This window comes from Tetrao urogallus (assembly GCF_951394365.1).
Source record: "Tetrao urogallus genome assembly, chromosome: 12".
NCBI lineage: Eukaryota > Metazoa > Chordata > Aves > Galliformes > Phasianidae > Tetrao > Tetrao urogallus.
This window is the reverse complement of record NC_136825.1, coordinates 8,877,422-8,896,980: the sequence shown is the minus strand read 5'-3', so window position 1 is coordinate 8,896,980 and position 19,559 is coordinate 8,877,422. Positions and strand designations below refer to the sequence as shown.

General features: G+C 41.8%; 1 protein-coding gene across 1 annotated transcript in view; it reads right to left on the bottom strand.

Moving 5' to 3' along the window:
• Window positions 1–1,144: 1,144 nt before the first annotated feature.
• Window positions 1,145–19,559, bottom strand: part of WTIP (WT1 interacting protein) — a gene marked incomplete at both ends in the record, with an annotated part of 71,105 nt that continues 52,690 nt past the window's right edge. Inside the window, 6 exons of the mRNA XM_079541493.1 lie at window positions 1,145–1,297; window positions 3,015–3,083; window positions 4,903–4,954; window positions 6,005–6,135; window positions 8,530–8,592; window positions 17,852–17,919. Of these exons, the coding sequence (XP_079397619.1) occupies window positions 1,145–1,297; window positions 3,015–3,083; window positions 4,903–4,954; window positions 6,005–6,135; window positions 8,530–8,592; window positions 17,852–17,919 (536 nt within the window). The remainder of the gene's footprint in view (window positions 1,298–3,014; window positions 3,084–4,902; window positions 4,955–6,004; window positions 6,136–8,529; window positions 8,593–17,851; window positions 17,920–19,559) is intronic.

Below are 19,559 nucleotides of genomic sequence, written 5' to 3'. Positions count from 1 at the left end.
TTATGCAAAACATGAAAGTGTACATTCTATGTACATCTAATACTTGTTATAAAACATCAGTGTTTCAATTGTCTGAGTCTAAGTTATTATTTCTGCTAAACTGTGTTGTGTTTTTCCATTGAAGATAACCACCATAATCTGTTGAAAAGTACATCTAGAAAAGAACACAAAGCTGAAAAGATAATACAAAAACCGCAGCCCCTCCATTTTAATAATGTCTCAACATACAATCTTAAAGCAGTTGGTAACAAATGAACAAATAGTAGCCTGCATAAAACGGGCAGTGTAAGGTTTACCTTTGCATAGAAAAGGGCTGCTAACTCTATTAAACAAACAAAAAAATTTAAAGATGAATTGCTTACTAAGTGCCAAATCATCAATGTCATGTGAATGCATTTTGAAGCTACGGCTACACTTGTACATAACAAGCAATTACAGAGCTCAGTACCTTCCTTCAATTTTACAACCCTGCATGCACTGTTCTTTTGGATATATTCTTCTGTAACGTGTTTTTTATGAGACCCTTGACATTCTTCTTTAACAAAGTTAGTCCTTAGATCACTGTGGAACACGCAGGTTGAAAAGTTGTCCTGATATGTCTTCACAGAATGCCATTATCTAACCCATGCTGAAAGCTGTCATTGCTGAAGACACTCGTTTGCTTCCTATTCACTAATTCTGGGAACGTACGGTTTTTAAAATGTGAGACTTGTATTCTCTAAGACCAGATTTCAAGGAAACTAGTGAAAATGCTGGCATTTATCTTACCATGCCTGCTGCAATGTGATAAAGGTGCTAAATTTTGGAAATTTATTCTGTACTCCTTACTTGGCCAAAACCTCCACTGAAGAAACGTGAGCAAGGAGTGCAGAACAGCCCTTTGTACCACTGTTTTTAAAAATGCTGCCACTTACAGTTATGACTTGATGGCGCATTATTTGTTCAAGTAGACGGTGCCTCAGTGAAAACGTCTAAATAAAAGAACGCATATATACAAGATTAGAAAGAACCCCTTACCTCTGATTTAAAAAATAAATAGATGGTTTAGAAGGTTATTACTGGAACATCATCTTTAAAGGAACAGGAAAGTCACTTTTAAATTTGTCTTCTCTTTTAAACGGCTTACTGGCAATGGAAATGTCTTTCAGAGTTCCGTGACGTGCATTGGATAGCTTGGCGGGGGATGCGATGGCAACTTAATATTGAGGCGCCTGATATGACAGCTGTGACAGAGCAAGTGGCCCTCTAATGGGTAACAACGATGGCCTTCCTCATCGTTGAGCTGCAAGCCACAATCCTAGAAGAAAAATATACATCCCAGTTTTATGAGAGACTCAGGTAGGTCATCTTATATCAACACTGATTAACCCTGCAAGCTCCCTCTCGCGTCACAAAAGACAGCAACATCAAGAGTTTATGGTAGACAGGTCCTGTCTATCCTGCATTAAACAAAATGACATCACTAAAATCTACTAGGACTAGCTATAGTAATTCTAGCCCAATTCTAGCCCAATTCTTTTTCCTCTTTCCATCTTTTCAATGTCGATGCAAATCAAACAAAAACTCTCTAAAACCGTATTCCTTTTTCTGTAATAAGGAAGTCCATTTCTTCAGTGGATTTCAGTTTCAGATTGAGAATCTATTGAGGTTTCGCTGCAGCTGTTAAGCTGTCACACCAGGAAAAGATGACACAGGAAAGTAGAAAAGTTTCCAAGCTTGACTACTGACTTTGCATGATGAACAAATGGTGGTTGACAACTTAAATGACATTTCATACAAACTGGACATTTGCAAAGTGTCTGTATGCATACCTCAGAATACTGGTACTGACTGAACTAGCATAGCTGGAGACAGCAGTGACCCAGTGTGTACAGTTTGAGAGCCTAATTTGGAGCTATTAGGCAGTAACCTACCCCTGCCAACACATGGCTAACCTCTGATTACTGTACATAAATGTTCTCTGCCGTTCTCAGCAGATGTGGAAGCAGCTTAATTTGCCTCAAACTGAAAAGAGAATGGGGAAATGAATAATGAAACAGAACAGAAAACAAACCCCCATTGGGACATTCTAATATAATGTCAATAGGCTGAGAAAGAAGGGGAGGGAGCTGTCATCTTAAGTGAAGCCTGCACAAAGCAATAGTTGAGGGAAGAAGGGAGGGAAATACAGCTCTCCACATGCTGAAATGTCCTATGCCAATTTATCTTGAGTATCAGCTACCTCTGTTGGAAGGAGCTGGCTAGGCGCATAGGCTCAGATGTAGGTCCTGAAACATACATTTCAGGATGCCCCAAATTTTGCTATCCTTCTCCCTCACTTGGAAACCTCTCCATAAAACCATTTTTGAGCTGGATTGCACGAAAGGTTGATCTCAAATTAAAGAGTTTGTCTCCTTCCTTGTATTCCTGGGCTGCACAGATAACACTCAACTGAGCTCTCCTCCCTGTGAAGCAAAAGCACCAGTCCCAGATCTTGATCTGCTCCAATAAATGTTTAAATGTTCTGCACAAAAATACTGTCATCGATACTGTCCTCTCTTATGTAGTAAACAAGTGTTCATCCAGCATGGAAATACACAAATCCCCTGGAAGAGCTTTCCAGCACAGGATGAAGGTCTTTGCCTGCATAAGCAAATTCAAACCTCCTCATATCACAGCCACACGAACTGTATCCAAAAAGATCAGGAAAAAGAGACCCAGACCTTCCTCTATGTTCTCTCCCCATCTACAAGTACAGAGAAAATTCCACCACAATGAAGCTCAGCCTTTTAAATTAATATACTGGAAAAAAAAAAAAAAAAAAAAGGAACCTTATTTGGTACTACTGGAAATAGCAGCTAGCACTCATTCCTCCAATTCCTTTCAGAAGCCACGGTGCAAAGCCCTACCTGCCCAGGCATGCAGGAGTCAGCAAACGCACCCTGGGTTGCAAATCATGCATCTACTGAGAGGAGAATGTTTGGTATAAGCGATCCTTTTCCAGTGCCTCAGCCCAGCTCCTCTGTGACACTCACCTCACAGTGATAACATTCCACATGGTAATCTTTGTCCATTGACACTACTCTGATGGTTTCTTCAGATCCCTGTTGGAGAAGCACAGAAAAGGTAAGAGTGGGCTTTTAAGTGGTGTTTTCTCAATCTTCTTTCAGTATGTTGCCCAACATACAGCTCTGGAAAGGCGCTTCTGTGTGAGATATCCCTTCTCCTTTCGTAGAACAGAACTCTGTAACTGCTGAGGGTCTTCCCCTCCACGCACTGCACTGCAGTACCAGTTTTCCTGTTAAGCAGTCCTGTGGATGTCTGAAATAGGCCGTAAAGGTAATTTGGGAAGCATAGCTAAAATGTCAATGTTCAAAATGATGTTCAAAAGAGAGTTTTTCTCTTGAAATAAAATAATTTTCCAAGGGCACCCAGAAGTTGAACAAACTATAAGCCAAACACTATGAGATAATGACTAGGTCACTATTCCTAGCAGACTCATTCCCCTCAAACTAGCTGGTGCACAGCTACTCTGCATGTGCACATGGCAGTGTATGTGCCCTACGGTCCTTTACATAGCTGTCTAGCATGTAATTATGCACACAGGCCAAAGCCCCACTGCGATGATGGATGCAGTGGAGCTGTGTAATACCTGGCAGAGCCCCAGGCTCTGCCAAGCTGCCCATACCCTTCCTGTAACCTCACAGGTTACAGGAACCTTTCCCTGAGCCACTTCCATGCCTCTGAAGACGGAGCTCATTAAATTTGCTGACCCACACTGTTTCCAGTTCCAGGCGTGGTTAGAGCATCAGATATGACGTAGACTATGTCTGAGAGAAGCCACGGGCAGGTTAGCACCTGCACTGCTGGATTTGAACTAACCTATGAAACTTCCGTGGGAAAGAACGTGGAGTCTATCCTGCTAACCATCAGATGAGTCAGCAGTAGGACTGCTTTTTTACCTTCTTTTATTAATTTCTAAATCATTTTGTAAGGCAAGAAACTAGAAAAGCTCTATGGAAACTTCACTTATACCACCATCAGCAGGGCACGAGATTCTGGCCCAGCTTTCATAAGGTTTTTAATTTAGCACAAACGTAGGATAATGTGGCATGGTAAAGGTGGGCACACTGAGAAGCTCCAGCCACAGACTTTACTAGGGCACAGCAGCTTACAGGAGGCATGCTCTGGCTACATGTGCCTGATGAGAGGAGAAACAAGGCGCGAAGGGCCTTCCTTGTGATCAGGCTGGCCAGTGACATGAGCAGTGGGAACTCGGAGGGTCCTGCAGCTGCTGGAGTTTAATGGAACATCATTGTGGGCAGGCAGAAAGGGTTTGTCTTTTCCAGAGTCTTACTGTGCTAACAATACCATCACAATGGTCTGAGGTTGCAAGCAGCAGTCATTCATCTGGCTTTCCTTTTAGGCAACTTTTCTACCTCCTTTTCCACCCTTTAACCACTTCATTATAGTGACCTTCCACGACAACAGGCTGTGTGGCTTCTGAGGGTCAGGGTAACCCCTCAGCTGTCTTTTCAAGCTTGGGCATCATAACAGATGCACATCAGAAAAGCAAACATAGCGGACAAGGAAAATTGCTACTTGAGCTAATGGGAAATTCTAAAAATAAACAGAGCTTTACTTCTTGGATTGTTCTTGGAGCCCCAGTTAGGGCTTTCAATTAAACGAGATTTATAACAGCACAATTAAGACCTGGAAAGCACCCTAATGATACAAAGTAATATGCTACATAAGCACTATGACTATTACAACCTCTGGGAATGTTTGGGAGTGACATTACTGCTGAACTGTATTTAATTTAATATCTGACATACGTTGTGGAAGAAGGAGGAAAAGTTCTTGGAAAGTGTTCTTATGCCAACAGCTGTTTGTTGTAACGAGTCTGTGCACATTAACATGTACCTGTGCTGGTAGAATCGGCTGGTTACAGGAAGCGCATTTTGGTGCAAAAACCCTGGGGAGCAAGAAGAAATTTTCAAGTTACATTTGAAGTTTCTTCAAAAAGTAGAACCAGGAGAACTATTCTTACCATGCCTTCTTTTAGTAAAATGTAAACCTGGCTTTGAAGATATCTCTATGTTGTTTTGGGTTTTTTTTTTGTTTGCTTGTTTGTTTTTACAATATTCAGGGAAAAGGAGACTTAGAAAGGTGTATCTACCCCAGCTTTATTGCTTAGCTCTTCTTGACCTCTAAGTATTATCAATCCACCCCTCTTCCTATACGTGCCCTTTCTCTCACCTTTCTTTATTCAAATTGTGCAAAGTAGCTCCTGACCTGGCTGGTCACCAGCTCGCATGCTAAATGGGAGAAGGACTGATCTCAGCTAGGATCTGTGCAAACCAAATACCTCAGCTGGTTTTACCTGCAGCTGCATTATATGGTAGTCACTGGGCCAACATCACTCCATCCCCACAATACAGTCAGACCAATACAAATGAATTTAAAGTGATTTTCTCTTGATCCACGAGCTGAGTTACTAGCTGGCTGGAGCAAAGAGAGCATTTACATTTCCTTTGAGCAAGAGTAGAAAAGAGTCCAAAAGCAATCACTTAAACAGTAAAACTTCATCCGGTGAAGGTCAGATCATTCTAACACTGGCTGCTAATTCTGTGTCTACTGTCCCATCTAACTCGATGTAACTTACATTCCCAAGTATCATGCACCACTAGCATCTGGACACTAGCAGAACCTACCACCACTTGCAGAATTAGCCACGTCTAATTAGTAATGAAGTCCTGGAAGAAGTAGAGAAGCAGCCAGCAGAGAAATACATCCTCTAATACAAACTCATTTTCAACCTCACTTAGCCCCCGAATTCCCCACAAGACCCACCAAGTGAGTTTTAGGATAACTTCAAAACACTTTACAATGCAGTGTGTGAGAAGAGCACTAAGGGACAGCTGAACAAATAGGAATAACTCTTCATCTACTGCAAGACTCACAGCTGTACCAGTAACTTAACCAGTATGAATCTTCTAAGCATGCAATAGATTTGTTTACTTACGTATGGTAGTCTTTGACACAGTAAATATTGTTCTCCACATCTACAGTGAAGGGGACTCCATCCAAACACTCATTACATACCACGCAGCGGAAGCAGCCAGGGTGGTATGACTTTCCAAGGGCCTGTAAGATCTTAAGAGGCAAAGAGCAAAGTAAATGGGTGCACAATTACATGAAATCCTTCCTCATACACTGCTGTGTCTGACTTTTAAAAATGACAGAAGCACATGCTTTGGGATGAATTTACCAATCTGGAGTTCTGTCAGCAAGGGGCCTTTTAAAATAACGAAGTTCCTGATTTCTGTGGGTTTCTATCAGGCTCCCAATAATGACAGAGATCTGTGAAAATCAGATTAAGTCCATCAGTATTAGCTCTGCATGGCTAATACTGCCCAACAGAAACTAAGAACAGCTTCACAGACTACTTGGAAAATCTGTTGCAGTCAAATACAAGTGAGTAGGATACAGAGTTAATTCACAAAATGCATCAGACCGTGACAGAAGGAGTCTAAAGTAGCCATTGCTCACACCTACACAGTAAAATAATAAAACTCCTGTTCCACCACACTTACTGACCAGTTATTACTCAGTTATAGGGGCCCATCAGTTTTTGCTAATATCTGTATCAATGAGTAATCAAAACTGCCCATGCTTCTGCCATGCTGACCTTCCCTACTGCCTGTTCCTATGGAGATATTCGAGACCTGTCTGGACATCTGCCTGTGTGGCCTATTGTAGGGTACCTGCTTTAGCAGGGGCTTTGGACTCAGTGATCTCTTGAGGTCCCTTCTAATGCTGTGATTCCGTTATTTTAGAAGCTTCACAGAAAGCCTTTATTATGCAGTTTTCTCAATACTGTTATAAAATCCCTTCCACTTAGTGGAGGTGGCGTGGCACAGGGCCATCAAAGATAGCACACCGAGTTCATGGACTAGGTTCTGGGAAGGACTAGACAAGGTTCCATCTTCAGGAACTCTCAAGAGATTATAGCACCAATTGTACACGTTTCAGGTGTAACCACAATCTTTGGGAGGTAATTTCAAAACGTTTCTGCTAGCAGCAGCACTCAGCTACTAATAGACTGTACAGGGAGAATCTCCACTGACAAAGCTGATGTGGCCTTGCAGCTGTTTCTACAGGTAAAGTTCAACAGGAACTAAGACATGGAGCACAGCTTTCTGTTCAGCGACTGGTATCAGACACTTTGATTTGCAAGACTGCTCCTACCCAGATGCAACTTGTGTTTAGGCATGCATTGCTATCCAAACAGCTACATAACAAGCACAAGCCTGGTGTGGTTGTGCAGCCATCCTTTGCACAGAACAACTGCACTTTCAGCCCTTGAAAGCTTCAGGCTGCACCCAACCCTGTGGGGCTGCAGCACTGTTCCTCAGTTGCACACCAGTAATGTGACTGTGCAGACATGTTTGCTGCCTGTGCACTCCTAAGGAGGAACACAAAGCAATTAGCCAAATAAGACTGCTTAATTCCTGGAGCTCCCAAAGCAGGTTCCTCTTTTTTTTGGAGTACACTTGCTGATGGGAGAATGGCAGACTTGCCAAGCTTCCGGCCACTGAGCTCCACCAACAAGATATTAGACTCTTGCCTGGCATCCTGCAATTAAAGGCCAGTTCAAAGCATGCAAGTTGTGATACCCCTCCCCCTCCCAGCATGACACAACTCTAGAAGTTTGCTCTTGGGCTAAAACGAACAATATCCTTGTCCAACCAGTGGTGCCAGGATATGTGCCAGAATTCTCATTAGTGAAGTCTGTGTTCCAGCTCCTACTGCACCTTTGTGTTTGCAGTGCAATCGCTACTTCTATTATGTGCACTGATAAACGTTCATGTACACTTTAGAGCAAGAGAAAAACATTGACATACATGTGATCTGCACTTCTTCAGTGTGCAAGCCATTTTACTTGGGAATTCTGCTTAGAAAGAACAGATGAAATTTATCCTGCTTTCACCTAGAGAAGGATGCCAGCAGTATCTGGCTCAAACCACAGCTCCTTGTTTTCTTATAAAAGTAACTGACCACTGTCTCCCTGCAAATCACAGTAGCAAATAACAGATTTTAACAGATGTAGAGCAAGTGGCAGAAGGTAAATAAAGCAAGAAGCAACTCATGGAGCTGGCAACAAACCTCAAGACTATTGTTAGTGTTTCTCTCTTTTCTAGCCCAGACCTCCACCCCACTGAAAGAGCTCTTGTCTTACAGAGCACAACCCGTTTTCCTTTACCATGCTCATACAAAGCTGTGGCCTATATTCTCCCTTTGTTATTTCTTTTTTTAACTGGCATGTGGAAGAAAAATGGCATCCCATGATCTCAGGTAGAAGAGAAGCCCAACTTCAGACCAAGTAAGCAAGAATATACTTCAGGTTACAACACTGCCTCAATTTGAAACGCTGCCTTTACAATAGTGGAGACACAGTGATATTCTGACTAGCGAATAAGCATGTTGTCTAACAGACCACTATCCAAAATACATCAGAAAAGATATAAAACAGTTTAGGTCTCTTACCATTTCCATTATGAGGTGTCCACAAACAAAGCACTTATCTGCTGTTTGCTGGAAACCCGAATACTGTTGAAATAACAGAAATAACAGGGTTATTAGTAGCCACTCTTTTAGCTGCAGAAATAGATGAACATCATGCTGTTTTCTATCCTGTGCTGTATATGACAGCAAACTACACAATAGATCTGCTGCCATATGTTTTCCTTTATATTAGCGTGAGGGGATTACATGTTATTTCAGATCAAGAGGTTGGAGGCAAAATTATTACTGTTATGCAACAAAGTGATTATGAAGAAAAAGGTCTTGCAGACACTTTGGTGGGCCTGAAAAGTCACCAAATGATGCTGTGGCAGCTGACACAGCTCCACACTAAGGAATATAGCTTATGCAATCTTCAACTTTGAAACTTGTGCAAAAGAGACTGTAGTGCTGAGGAACACATACAGAGGTGGCTATTTCTGCAAGATAATGCTCTGAATTGTGCAGTGAAACTGATGTGCAAGTCTGGACGAAACAGCTGAGTTCACCTCCCCACTTTCAAGTAGCAGCCTTTGTATCAAAATGCTTGCTTTTTTCTTCTAACTGAGGTAGAAAAGGCCTTGGCTGCTCGGGATGCTTCTTGGCTGCACTGTATCTCAGTAACCATCTGGCTAGACTATTTCCTAAGGTTGCGAACTGAAGGGTTACTGGAAACAGGTGGGTAGGTCCTGGCAGCACAGACAGCAGAGGATTAACAATAATTCAAACCCAGCTAATTCTAAAATCCTGCTGGAATGAATTTACCGGTACCATCTGGCTGTCGTTTGATAAGGAATGCAAAGGAGCATTTACCCAGCTATTGATTAAGAAAGAACGTTATTTCCCAGGAAGAGAATGGCTTAATGGTCACATTAATGTCACTTAGTGCTAACTAGACTGTCATAAATTACACTGTTTGTCAGAAAGAAAGGTTTTGCTGACACAAAATCACTCTTTACACGACTTACCCTATTATATTAAAACCCTGATTTGTTTTTAACAAGAGAATTGTTATTTGCCACATTCAGAACTACATTACTCTATTAAGACGACTTCATAACATGGTAATAAGTCTGATATCAGTGATAAAATATTTCACAGGCTTGGGAAACTGCCCCTTTGTCGCTACACTATTCTTTCTTCCTGATCGCAGCACTGATCTCAGACAAATCAGAAACCTGCTTTACTGACAGCTGGTAGATTAGGCTTTGCTTGTGCTTTACCTCTCTTTGGACTGGAAAATAGTAACAGGCAGGGAAATCAGCAGCACCATTTTTCCATCTGATGGCAGTGCTGTTTAGAGGTAAACAATATGTCATCATCTCTACATTTTTTGTCTCTCACCTGTCAGTCAACTTCACCTCTGCAGTTTGTTCTCTTCTCTTTGAGAATTCAGACGTGGCTGTTGTGCTAAGTTTACAATTTTAGAAGCAGAGCTTAAAATATTAATTAAAATTGTCAACCTCTGCCTTTGAAACAGTTGATTACTAATCTTACTAATTACTAAGCTTCACAAGCCTCGTGCGTACAAGACAGAGACTGTTACTTGCACCGGACAGCAGACAAGGGAGAATGGCTTCATTATCATCTGTCAGCACACCAAGGAGCCTCCCTGATGACGGGTTCCCAGTGTGGCTGGTGGAAGCAGCACTGGTCCCTCAGAGCTTACAAACGATTCAACTCCATGAGAAGAGGGGTTTGGTTGTACAGACTTGTACTCTTTGTCATTACTGACATTACTCCGTAGCTGGAGGTGGGAAAAGAAATTTTGGGTATGCCACCCTTCCTCATAATCTGGAGACGTGAAAAGCAGATTGAGACAAGACAGTGAAATAATTAATGGATCGACATGCAAGATCCTAGCTGAGAAAGCCCATCCTAGCTACGTTTCTTGTACACAAAGTAGTTTATACATACAGTTTCATTCTAAATGCAGACTGAATGAGGCTTAGTTTGTAAAGTTCTCAGATGTATTTTTTTTCTGAAGATAATAAGTACAGACCAGCCTCAAACTAGATAAATGCATTCAAAAGGATACAGACAGTATGAACCCAGGACAAGTAAGTGTATTTTTGAACGTTCTCAAATATTTGTTATAGATGCTCATTAAGTATATACAAAAATATTTGAAGAATTTGTTATGAAATAATTGCTGTGAAATTCAAAGCTCAAAATGAAGCCTTATTCTTTACTGTCCCATCTGTGGATTAGAAGTAAGATACTAATTACCAAAATGCAAAGAAAACAAGTAAATGCTAAGGAGCTGGTAAAATATTTTTCCCAATTCCTTGATTTGGTCCCAGATGCCTTCTCCCATATTTACCTTGTCCTTGAATTCTCACTCAGGATAACAAAATCTCAGTTTATGCGCAAGAATCAAGACCTTCATAATCCAACTCCCCAGTGATATTTATACTAAAATAAGACTCTAGAAAACCTTGAGATATGATTAACGTATGCCAGAACGGAAGAGTGAAAATAAAGTAGAAGACTTAGCTGGCTGAACTTTTCTTTTGTTCGCTGTCCACTATACTTTGATTATCTAACAGGCACAAAGAGAAGAACAAGTCCACTTCTGTCTCAAATACTTAGGACTGACAGTGTCCTTCTATGAAAATCTTAGGGTTTATGAATGGTTCTGTCTAATATGCAAGAATTTAACAATGAATTTTGGACATATAATGGACAATTATGCATGGAGGTTAATCCCACCAAGTACGGTAGGAAAACATTTCTCCTGTCTGCCCTGAACCCTCCAACTAACGTTGGATGTGTAGCCAGGGCCTTTTAAAGTTCAATACTCTCATCGGGATTTTCAGAAGCAAAACCAAACAAAACAAAGCATTCCCGACAGAGGCTTCGGGATCCCAAGTTTCTACCTTAGGCAACATCAGAGCTTGGGAGGGACATGTCACTGCTTCTCCTTCACATACCTAACCAAGCCCAGGGAGAGACTGATGCACTTCCCTGCTGTCACGTACTCAATAAAACAAAACCCTCCTCCTGGAAACAGACCCTGGAATCTCATTCAGACCCATTTTCTTCTTTGATGGGGATGTTCAAAACCTGCTAAAGGTTTGTGCAAACAGATCAAGTGGGTTACATTTCAGTAGGTGTGGCAGTTACTGCCAATGGTATGAAGCTGTAAAAACTGTAACAGCACTGCAAAGTCACCGAATGTGAATGTTAAGCCTAGAATTGAGATTCTTACCCTTTTATGCTTCAAGGGCTTTTGAGAGGTATGATCAGGAGCTTTTGCCAAAATGCTGTAGGCATTTAATTCGGAAAACTAATTTCTGAATTGGGTGCTATGCTAATAATGTATTCCAACCCCAGGCTGCCTGTAATCCCTCACAGACTCTCTTCTCCTTGGTTTCCCATTAGCAGAGCATCTGTCTTCTCACTGCTCTATTGTCTGCGCTCTGCATGGGACCCTTAGTACATGGGATACAACAATGCAAGAAATTCATGGGGTCACATTAAAAGAGGGAGAGAATATCAAATTTGGTTTCATGCAGATGGTTGGTTTTTTTCTTTTTCTTTTTTTTTTTTTTTTGCACACACATTTAAATGCAGTGATTAAACTGAACTGAACAAAATGGAGCCTTCACAGATATCAAAGATACTGGAGCCTCAGAGCAGGTGGCAGAGATTAAAGCAAAATAGTCCAGAACCTTACCCTTCATCTTGCTGGAAAACCTTTCATATACCCTGTTGCTGTGCCCTGCCTTACTGCCAGTAAGGAAACACTACCACAGCAGCGTATCTTCATGTTTCTGCATTTCCACTTAGTTGCAGCTGAAAGACATGGATTGGGCAAGGATGGACTTTACGTTCAGCACAGAATTTGTTGGACTGTGAAAACACTGACAAAACCCAGGAATTCAGCAGGTAACTGACTGCCTTTCAAGGCACATGACTTGGATTTGTCCACTTCAGATTAATGGTATCAGTGTTACGGAACTTGAAAGTCCCTCCTGTCCCAACCTACAGCAGTCAGCACCTTGAAAATACTCACAGACTTCCTCAAACTTACATCTACCAGAAATACCACACAGCAAATTCCTTTCCAAGCTTTCATTCCATTACTCCAGTAAACATATTGATAAGCAATGTTTGTCTGTTCTCTAACTGGAGAATGCATTTTAATTGCAAGTCTCCTAAATGCAACATCCTAGCAATTGTCTAAACTACATTTGCTCTGTGACTTCCATTAGATATCAAATGGGCACAACTACAACTTAAATCGTTTACCTTTCAGCTGGATTCTGTTTTTTTCTGAGAGTCTCCATCAGCAGCGATGGGCTCTCGGACCAATGCACCAGTCCCAGTGCTCACCTCCCAAACACTTATACTAAGGTGGAAAATCAAACCTCTGGCTCCAGCTGACACCAGCTTCCATTACACTAAATAAAAACAATCTTCCTGAGGATGCAGCAAGTGGAACAGACTATTTCCCATACTGCCAGTTGTAGAAAACAGCATGTGTGCAAGCTGAAAAGAATAGCTTCATTATCATTAATATTTACATTTCAGCCATGTATGTTAGAGGCCCAAATTAGGGTCAGGGTCTCATTTTACTTGGTGCTACAGGAGATGAAGGTGCAAATCACCCAGTTAGCCCTCCATGAATATCCCACTCCTTGCTCCTATCATCTTTGTCTCCTCCTTGCCAGTCTTGCATTCATTGCCCCTTACATACCTTTAAAAATATTTAGTGTTTTACAGTTGTGGATCTAAGATGAGGCCCAATATGTTCTCTGTAACCAACTTCTGTGTTCAGTGGTCAGTTACAGAGAAGAGGCTAGGGCTGTGGCAAGGAAGGCAGTGTTAAGAAGAGGTACCAGTTGCTGGTGGGAAGGAATGATTAGAAACCCTGGAGAACTAGAATGAGGGGGAGATTTGAGAGGCAGCCAGCATGATTTCAAGGCACAGCTCTGTTAGCACTGTAGGCTGATGATACTCCATCTGCTCAGCCCTTGTGCCTCTGGAGTAGAGAGGAACGCGGCCAGGGCAGGAAGCACACCGTCATGGTGGGGCTGGCCATACTCAGGGACACAAAGGGCAGAAAGGGGGCACCTTAAAGCCTCCCAACATCATTTGTCTCTCTGTTTGGTTGGCATCCGTAAAATGACATTTTTAGAGCTTTTCTCCTTGAGGATTTATAGGCAAGGTGACAGATCTTCCTCCAGTCTCATTCACTGAAATAGATGAATAGATTTAGATGAAACCTTCAACAAAAATTGACAGCAAAGTTAGCCAGAGGCAAAATCCCAGCACGATTAAAAGATTAAATTTGGCAAAGTTGTAAGATGGGGGAAAAAAATCATCTTAAAAGGGGAAATTTTGTATGACCTTAATGCTATGCAGTGCAGCATGTAGTGTCTGTAATTGGTTATTTCCATAGCATCTGAGTGTCTTCCAGTAGTACACTAAGGAATGTAACTAACAGCTGTCACAAGGTTCATTTTCCCTCTGATCTCTTCCTTGGAGGGAAGTTCTCTTATTTCTAAACCTCTGCTGGACCCCCACTCAATAATGTTCATTACCTCAAGAGAAAAAATAAATCCATAGAAAGTTTTAAAAAATGCAGTAACAGATCTAAGATTCAGGCTGCTTTGTGACATTTTAAAAGTTTTTTTTCTCCAAGAAAAGCAGTAATTTATTTTAAATTTCTTTACATGGTATTTAAGCATTAAACAGGAAAGACAAAATTATTGAGCTGCTTTTCCTTCACCCGTGATTAGGCAGCAATTTATCAACAAAATGGCAGAAGCCATCTGACTGGGATTATTTACTATACTGTAAGGAATTTATGTTTTGTTCACCAGGAACAGTGTCCCTGTTATGGCTAGTTAGCCATCTGTGTCCTCAGAGCTTTCAGGGAAGGATTAAACTGTCATTTGTTTTGTTTCCTTTCATGAAATAAGTATCCTAACAGGGCTGAGGCAAGAGCTGGAAATTGCTGGACTTGCTACCTTAAGGTGGCATAAGAAGAGTAACTGTATCTTCCCTGGAGCCATAGCAAGCCAGTGAAAAGTTAGGGCTTTCTGTTCTTTTCTGTGAGCTACCACAGTGCTCCTACCAGAAATTGTAGATTAGGACATTTCTACAGCACACCAAGGTAGGATCAGGATCTTCTGGCACTATGATTTTTTTCCTAAATCTGATTCTTTCACTACATTTAGTCCATGTGGCTTGGATCTACGCACTGGCTGAATTTGCAGCTGGTCAGGACCAGGAGGCTGACAACAAATAAAGAGTAATGCCACGTCCCCTCCTGTAGGTGCAGTTCACCAGCCCTAGCACTGATTCAGGATACCTCACACATCGAGGTTAGCACTATTACCCAAGGATGATCCCAACAGTGCCATGTGGCATCTTCCCTCCATCTACAATTCCACGAGCATGTCTAAAAACTTCTAGCGTCTCTTTCTTGGAAAGAATGAGCAAAATAAGCTGCCTGATTTGGAGAAAGATAATCTGTGCCCTCAATAAGAGCAAACATGTGGGAAAACTATTTGTTAGAAGAATGTACCTTGTGGCTACTGCCAAAGGTTTTTGATGGGTGTATCTGTGCTTTGGGTAGTTTTATGGCTGCACAGTGGAAATTGCTCATAATGCAATTTTACAGTGCAGACAACATCTGCACTTCTGTAACACCTCTGTCCAAAAATTAAAAGCACCTTTCAAAGAAAGGGTCAAATTTATATAATAAATAACCAGGTCACCAGCTGCAAGGTTGCAACTGTGACAACATTCCCACACATATAGGACCATGTAACTCATCAGTTCTCAGAGAAACAAAAGCCAAAGGGACAAGGACACCAACAGGAGACAGTATTTTCTTAGCAGGAATACAATCACAGTGCAGGTCAATTGCTATTGCTTTCCTCTCCAATATTTATTTATTTTTCCATGTTCCATACCTAAGAATGAGACCAGAATCTGACTGCATTTAATAGTCAGAAAGAAGCTGCAGTGAGACAACAAGTAAGTCTCACAGTGCAACAGACGTAGATAGGAGTATGTACTCTTCTTGCAGCTGCTACTGGCCAGACAGAGGTTTGTGGGGCAGAAGGCAGGTCTCTGTGGGGACTATGGAGCCACTCCAGGGACAGTGCATAGCAGCTCCTACAGTTCTGCCAGCTTGCTTCTTGACCTGCAAAGCTCTCATAGTAGTGCTCACAGAACTGAGTGCAAGATTAGCCTCAGACATCCTGAAGCAACTTGCTTTTGTTTTTTTTTTTTAAACACAATCCACCTCCCCAGCTCTTTGACTAACATCATACTGTGGTCAGCAGCTAATCTGTGTATAAAGCTGTAGGAAAGTTTGGAGCTTTAAATTTTCAGTTATATTGAAAAAAAAAAGATTGGCTCTCTGTTTTGGACAGAGAAACCTCTTTTTAGACAGCACGAGGCTTCTGCACAGCTTAGGAGCAAGATCTGGAGGCAAGAAGTAGTTAAAGTGATTTCCTTTTTGAATGCTACTATGCAGCCTTTTCCTCTGACTGCTCTGTTCTGAGCTTGCTCAGTCCACAGGACTCTGAAGACGGCAAAGTTGTTTTAATTAGAGAAACAAGGCAATTTCTGGTATTCTCGCTATGAGGTTTGCTCAAGGGAAAATGAAAGAGAGCAAAATCACTTTCTGAGAAGCAGTCAGTTTAATGCTGGCAGGATAACTTCAGAAGTTAATTTCTTTTGCTGCATTTTGCTGCAGTCCTTGAGTCTGTTTCTCTCTCATCTCCCCATGCTAGGAGAAATCTGTTACAAAGTGCCCACAGTAGGATTAGGCTTAAATATCTACACCTTAAATGTCCCAACAGCTCCCACAGTTGCAGAAAATGTATTTCTATCAGGTCCATAACCTGTTTTATTGGGAAAATCACTGCATCTCCCTACAGAAGCCTACTACAGAACATGTCAATTCCTCACTCAAAGCCTGAATGTTCTCCAAAAAGATGTAGATTTTCAGATTTAAAATTGCCTTGTTTAGGCTGAGATTACAAGCTAATAGCAACAATCATGTCCACTGAGTCTGTGTGAGAGGTTTTGGTCATGGAAAAAGTACATTCTGACACAGTACAAAATAAGAATCTCAAAGGGTCAAAAATCTCTCCACCTCACACTCTATTTTTCCTCTGTCTCTCTACACTTCTCAGAAACAGAGGCAAGAAGGAGTTGAAAAAAGCATGGAAGAAAATAACATTTTCACTCCAAAACACAGGCAAAACAGTAACGTATTTCAATTACTAAAAGTAACCTTTCTGTACAAAATATGACCAGCTCTTCTCGGGAGTTTCCAGCTGGGGTAGGCTGAGAATACAGGTATAACACAAAGGCAAACATGGCTTACATTCTAAGAATTTCCATAGTTTTCATGGATCGCACTGATGAGAAATGCATTTGTGCAGCCTGTACTACCAGCAATACTTCTGCTGTGGGATATACTCTGAGTAATTCCCTTGCAAAAAGGATGGACATATTTTCATTAGAAATGGAAAGCTGTTCTGAAGACCCATGATTCTAAATGAACGGTATTTCAGTGAACAACAAAGGTGCTGTAAATTCAACATACTGGTTTCTCCAATTCATCATCCTATAAGCTGAAACGTAGCAGTTCAATTCCCGGCCACACTGTTCATTCGTTCCTAATTATAAATGGTGCGCCACTTATGAAATCATCTCTGTGTACTGCACAATCTGCACCCTTAATTGCACAAATACTTCATTTTTGGAACAACGCAACCCAGCAATAAGCTTCCTTTTCCTTTTTCATGACTCAGTTTCTATTAATGTACAGCATTTATAAAAACTCTGGGCGCACGGAAAGAAAATCAGTTGCTCCTCTACGGCTCATGGTTTTTAGCTAATCACAGCAAAGCTCCACATCGCTCCTAGCAGAGCTGTGATATTAAAACTGCACCGGCAACAACGCACACAGCAATGACGTGCTCCAGACAGAAATGTCTTCCCTCTTGTTGTGACTTGCATTCCCCAGATATTTAAGGTTGAGTTTGACAGGCTTTGTGGATCCAATAAGACCCAAGCTTAAGCAGCTCCATTGTTTATTCTCATAATTTATACTTTGTAATGGCTTATGAACAGTTAGTTACACACTTGGTTTCATACCCATCCCTTCAAACTACGGGCCCAATCCTGTTATGGAATTAGTAGTAAAATGTTTCCCAATTCCAGCATTGGCAGAAAGGTACTCCAGAAGACAAAACCAACTTTCAAGCAAACACAGTATGAAAGAACAATTTGGTCTAAAAACAGTGAAAAAAATGCCTGAAGTCTTACTTACTAGGAAGTCTTCTTCACAGTACACCTTGCCATTGACATTGTAGAATGCTTTTCCTCGTAGTCTTCTCCCTGTTAAAATATTGCACTGTCAGAATTTTGTTCAGGATACGAAGTACAAAGCACGTCCTGCTGCATGTGTTAACGTGGCCAGCTCCTGGTGTCTTTCCTCTTGGCAGCATCCACCCATGTACATGGTGAGGATTAGTCTGTAGTCTCCATCCTGCATTAACAAACTCCTTATCAACCAAACATTAGTTGTGAGTGATAGAACCCAGCTGATACCAGTTCCTGGAAAATTTGAAATCTAAAACCAAAGGGGATCATTCTGTGGGGAAAGGCTCATTTGTAAATTGATACAATTCCCTTAGTAAGTAAAATCACACCACTGGAATCCACTGGATCACATCCACTGGAATCAACATCAGCAACACATTTGTCTCTGAAGGACCGCAAACACAGACTACAGCATATGGCTGTTCCTGTCACTAAAGCATCAATGTCAAAACAACTATGCACTGAACTACCTGTGATAGTAAGGCAGTACTGGTCACATGCGAAGGTGAATACAGAAAATCACATTGAAAACAAGAGATTTCATGAAATCTTACAGAACTCTAAAAGCCGGTGGTCATCATGAACTGGCTGCACCCCTTACAGTTAAGAAGTAAACAACAGACTACAGTGAGTCCCAACAAAACGGATACAAAAAAATGAACTCAGAAATAACTGAGCCCAGCCAGATTTTAGGTACCACACACGAGATCTCTGCCGTACACCAGAACTGCTACACCAAAGGGGAAGAGATTTTATCAGTGTAAAACCAGCTAGTGGATGGAAACCAAACCAGTGCTGACACACCTTATTTCCATTCCCTGTCAGGTTCCAAGTGGCCAAAGCTTCCAAATACTTGGATGCTCTCACAAGCCACTTGCAGCTTAGGCAGGCAGATGGCACAGTGCGTACTGCAGGCTGCATACCAGCTGTGGATGGGAATGCACAGCAGCAATACTGTCAGGGACATGAGAGTAATGAAGAGGGCAAAAGACTCTGTACTACAGGTCAATAGAAAACCTCTCCCAGGTCACCACTGAAGCTTTTTTTATACAGAACAAGCTTGGACTTCTCATAGAGCAGCTGCCCCATAAACACTGCCTATCTGCGGTGGGTTCAACTCACAGGGCCAGAGAGCTGAGCCAGTTGGCCAAGCACAGAGGGGCAGAAACGTTCTTCACGGTTTCCATAAACAGTGTTGAGGAAAATATGATTTTCATTGCTTAAAAGTGCCTCTTACATGTTGCCCCTGTGATCCAATCCTGGGAAACAGTGTGTGGCACAAAAAACTTAGGATCTGGACTGAAGCTTTTGGGAAATCACATGCTGCATGTGGTTGTCTGGCGGTTTTACTGTCCTGGCAGAGGGAAATGCTTCTTTTGTGTGCACATTCTTGGGCTGTTGATCTCACAGGCTGCTGTCTCCATACTGCTGGTAGGTGGAGCCAGCTCTTGTTTGTCTTTCCAGCTGCCTGGTAGCTCTGGTGGGGACCAGGAGCCTGGCGGCATGGACAATGCACTGAGACCATCAATCTTCTTTGAGACTCTTTGGTAAAACGGCTCTGTGCCATATATCACGGAAACAAGACATGGGGCCAGGATAGTTCTCAGGGTGGGTCACAGAGCCTCTCCAGGCTGGATCAGGAGCAACCAGCACTC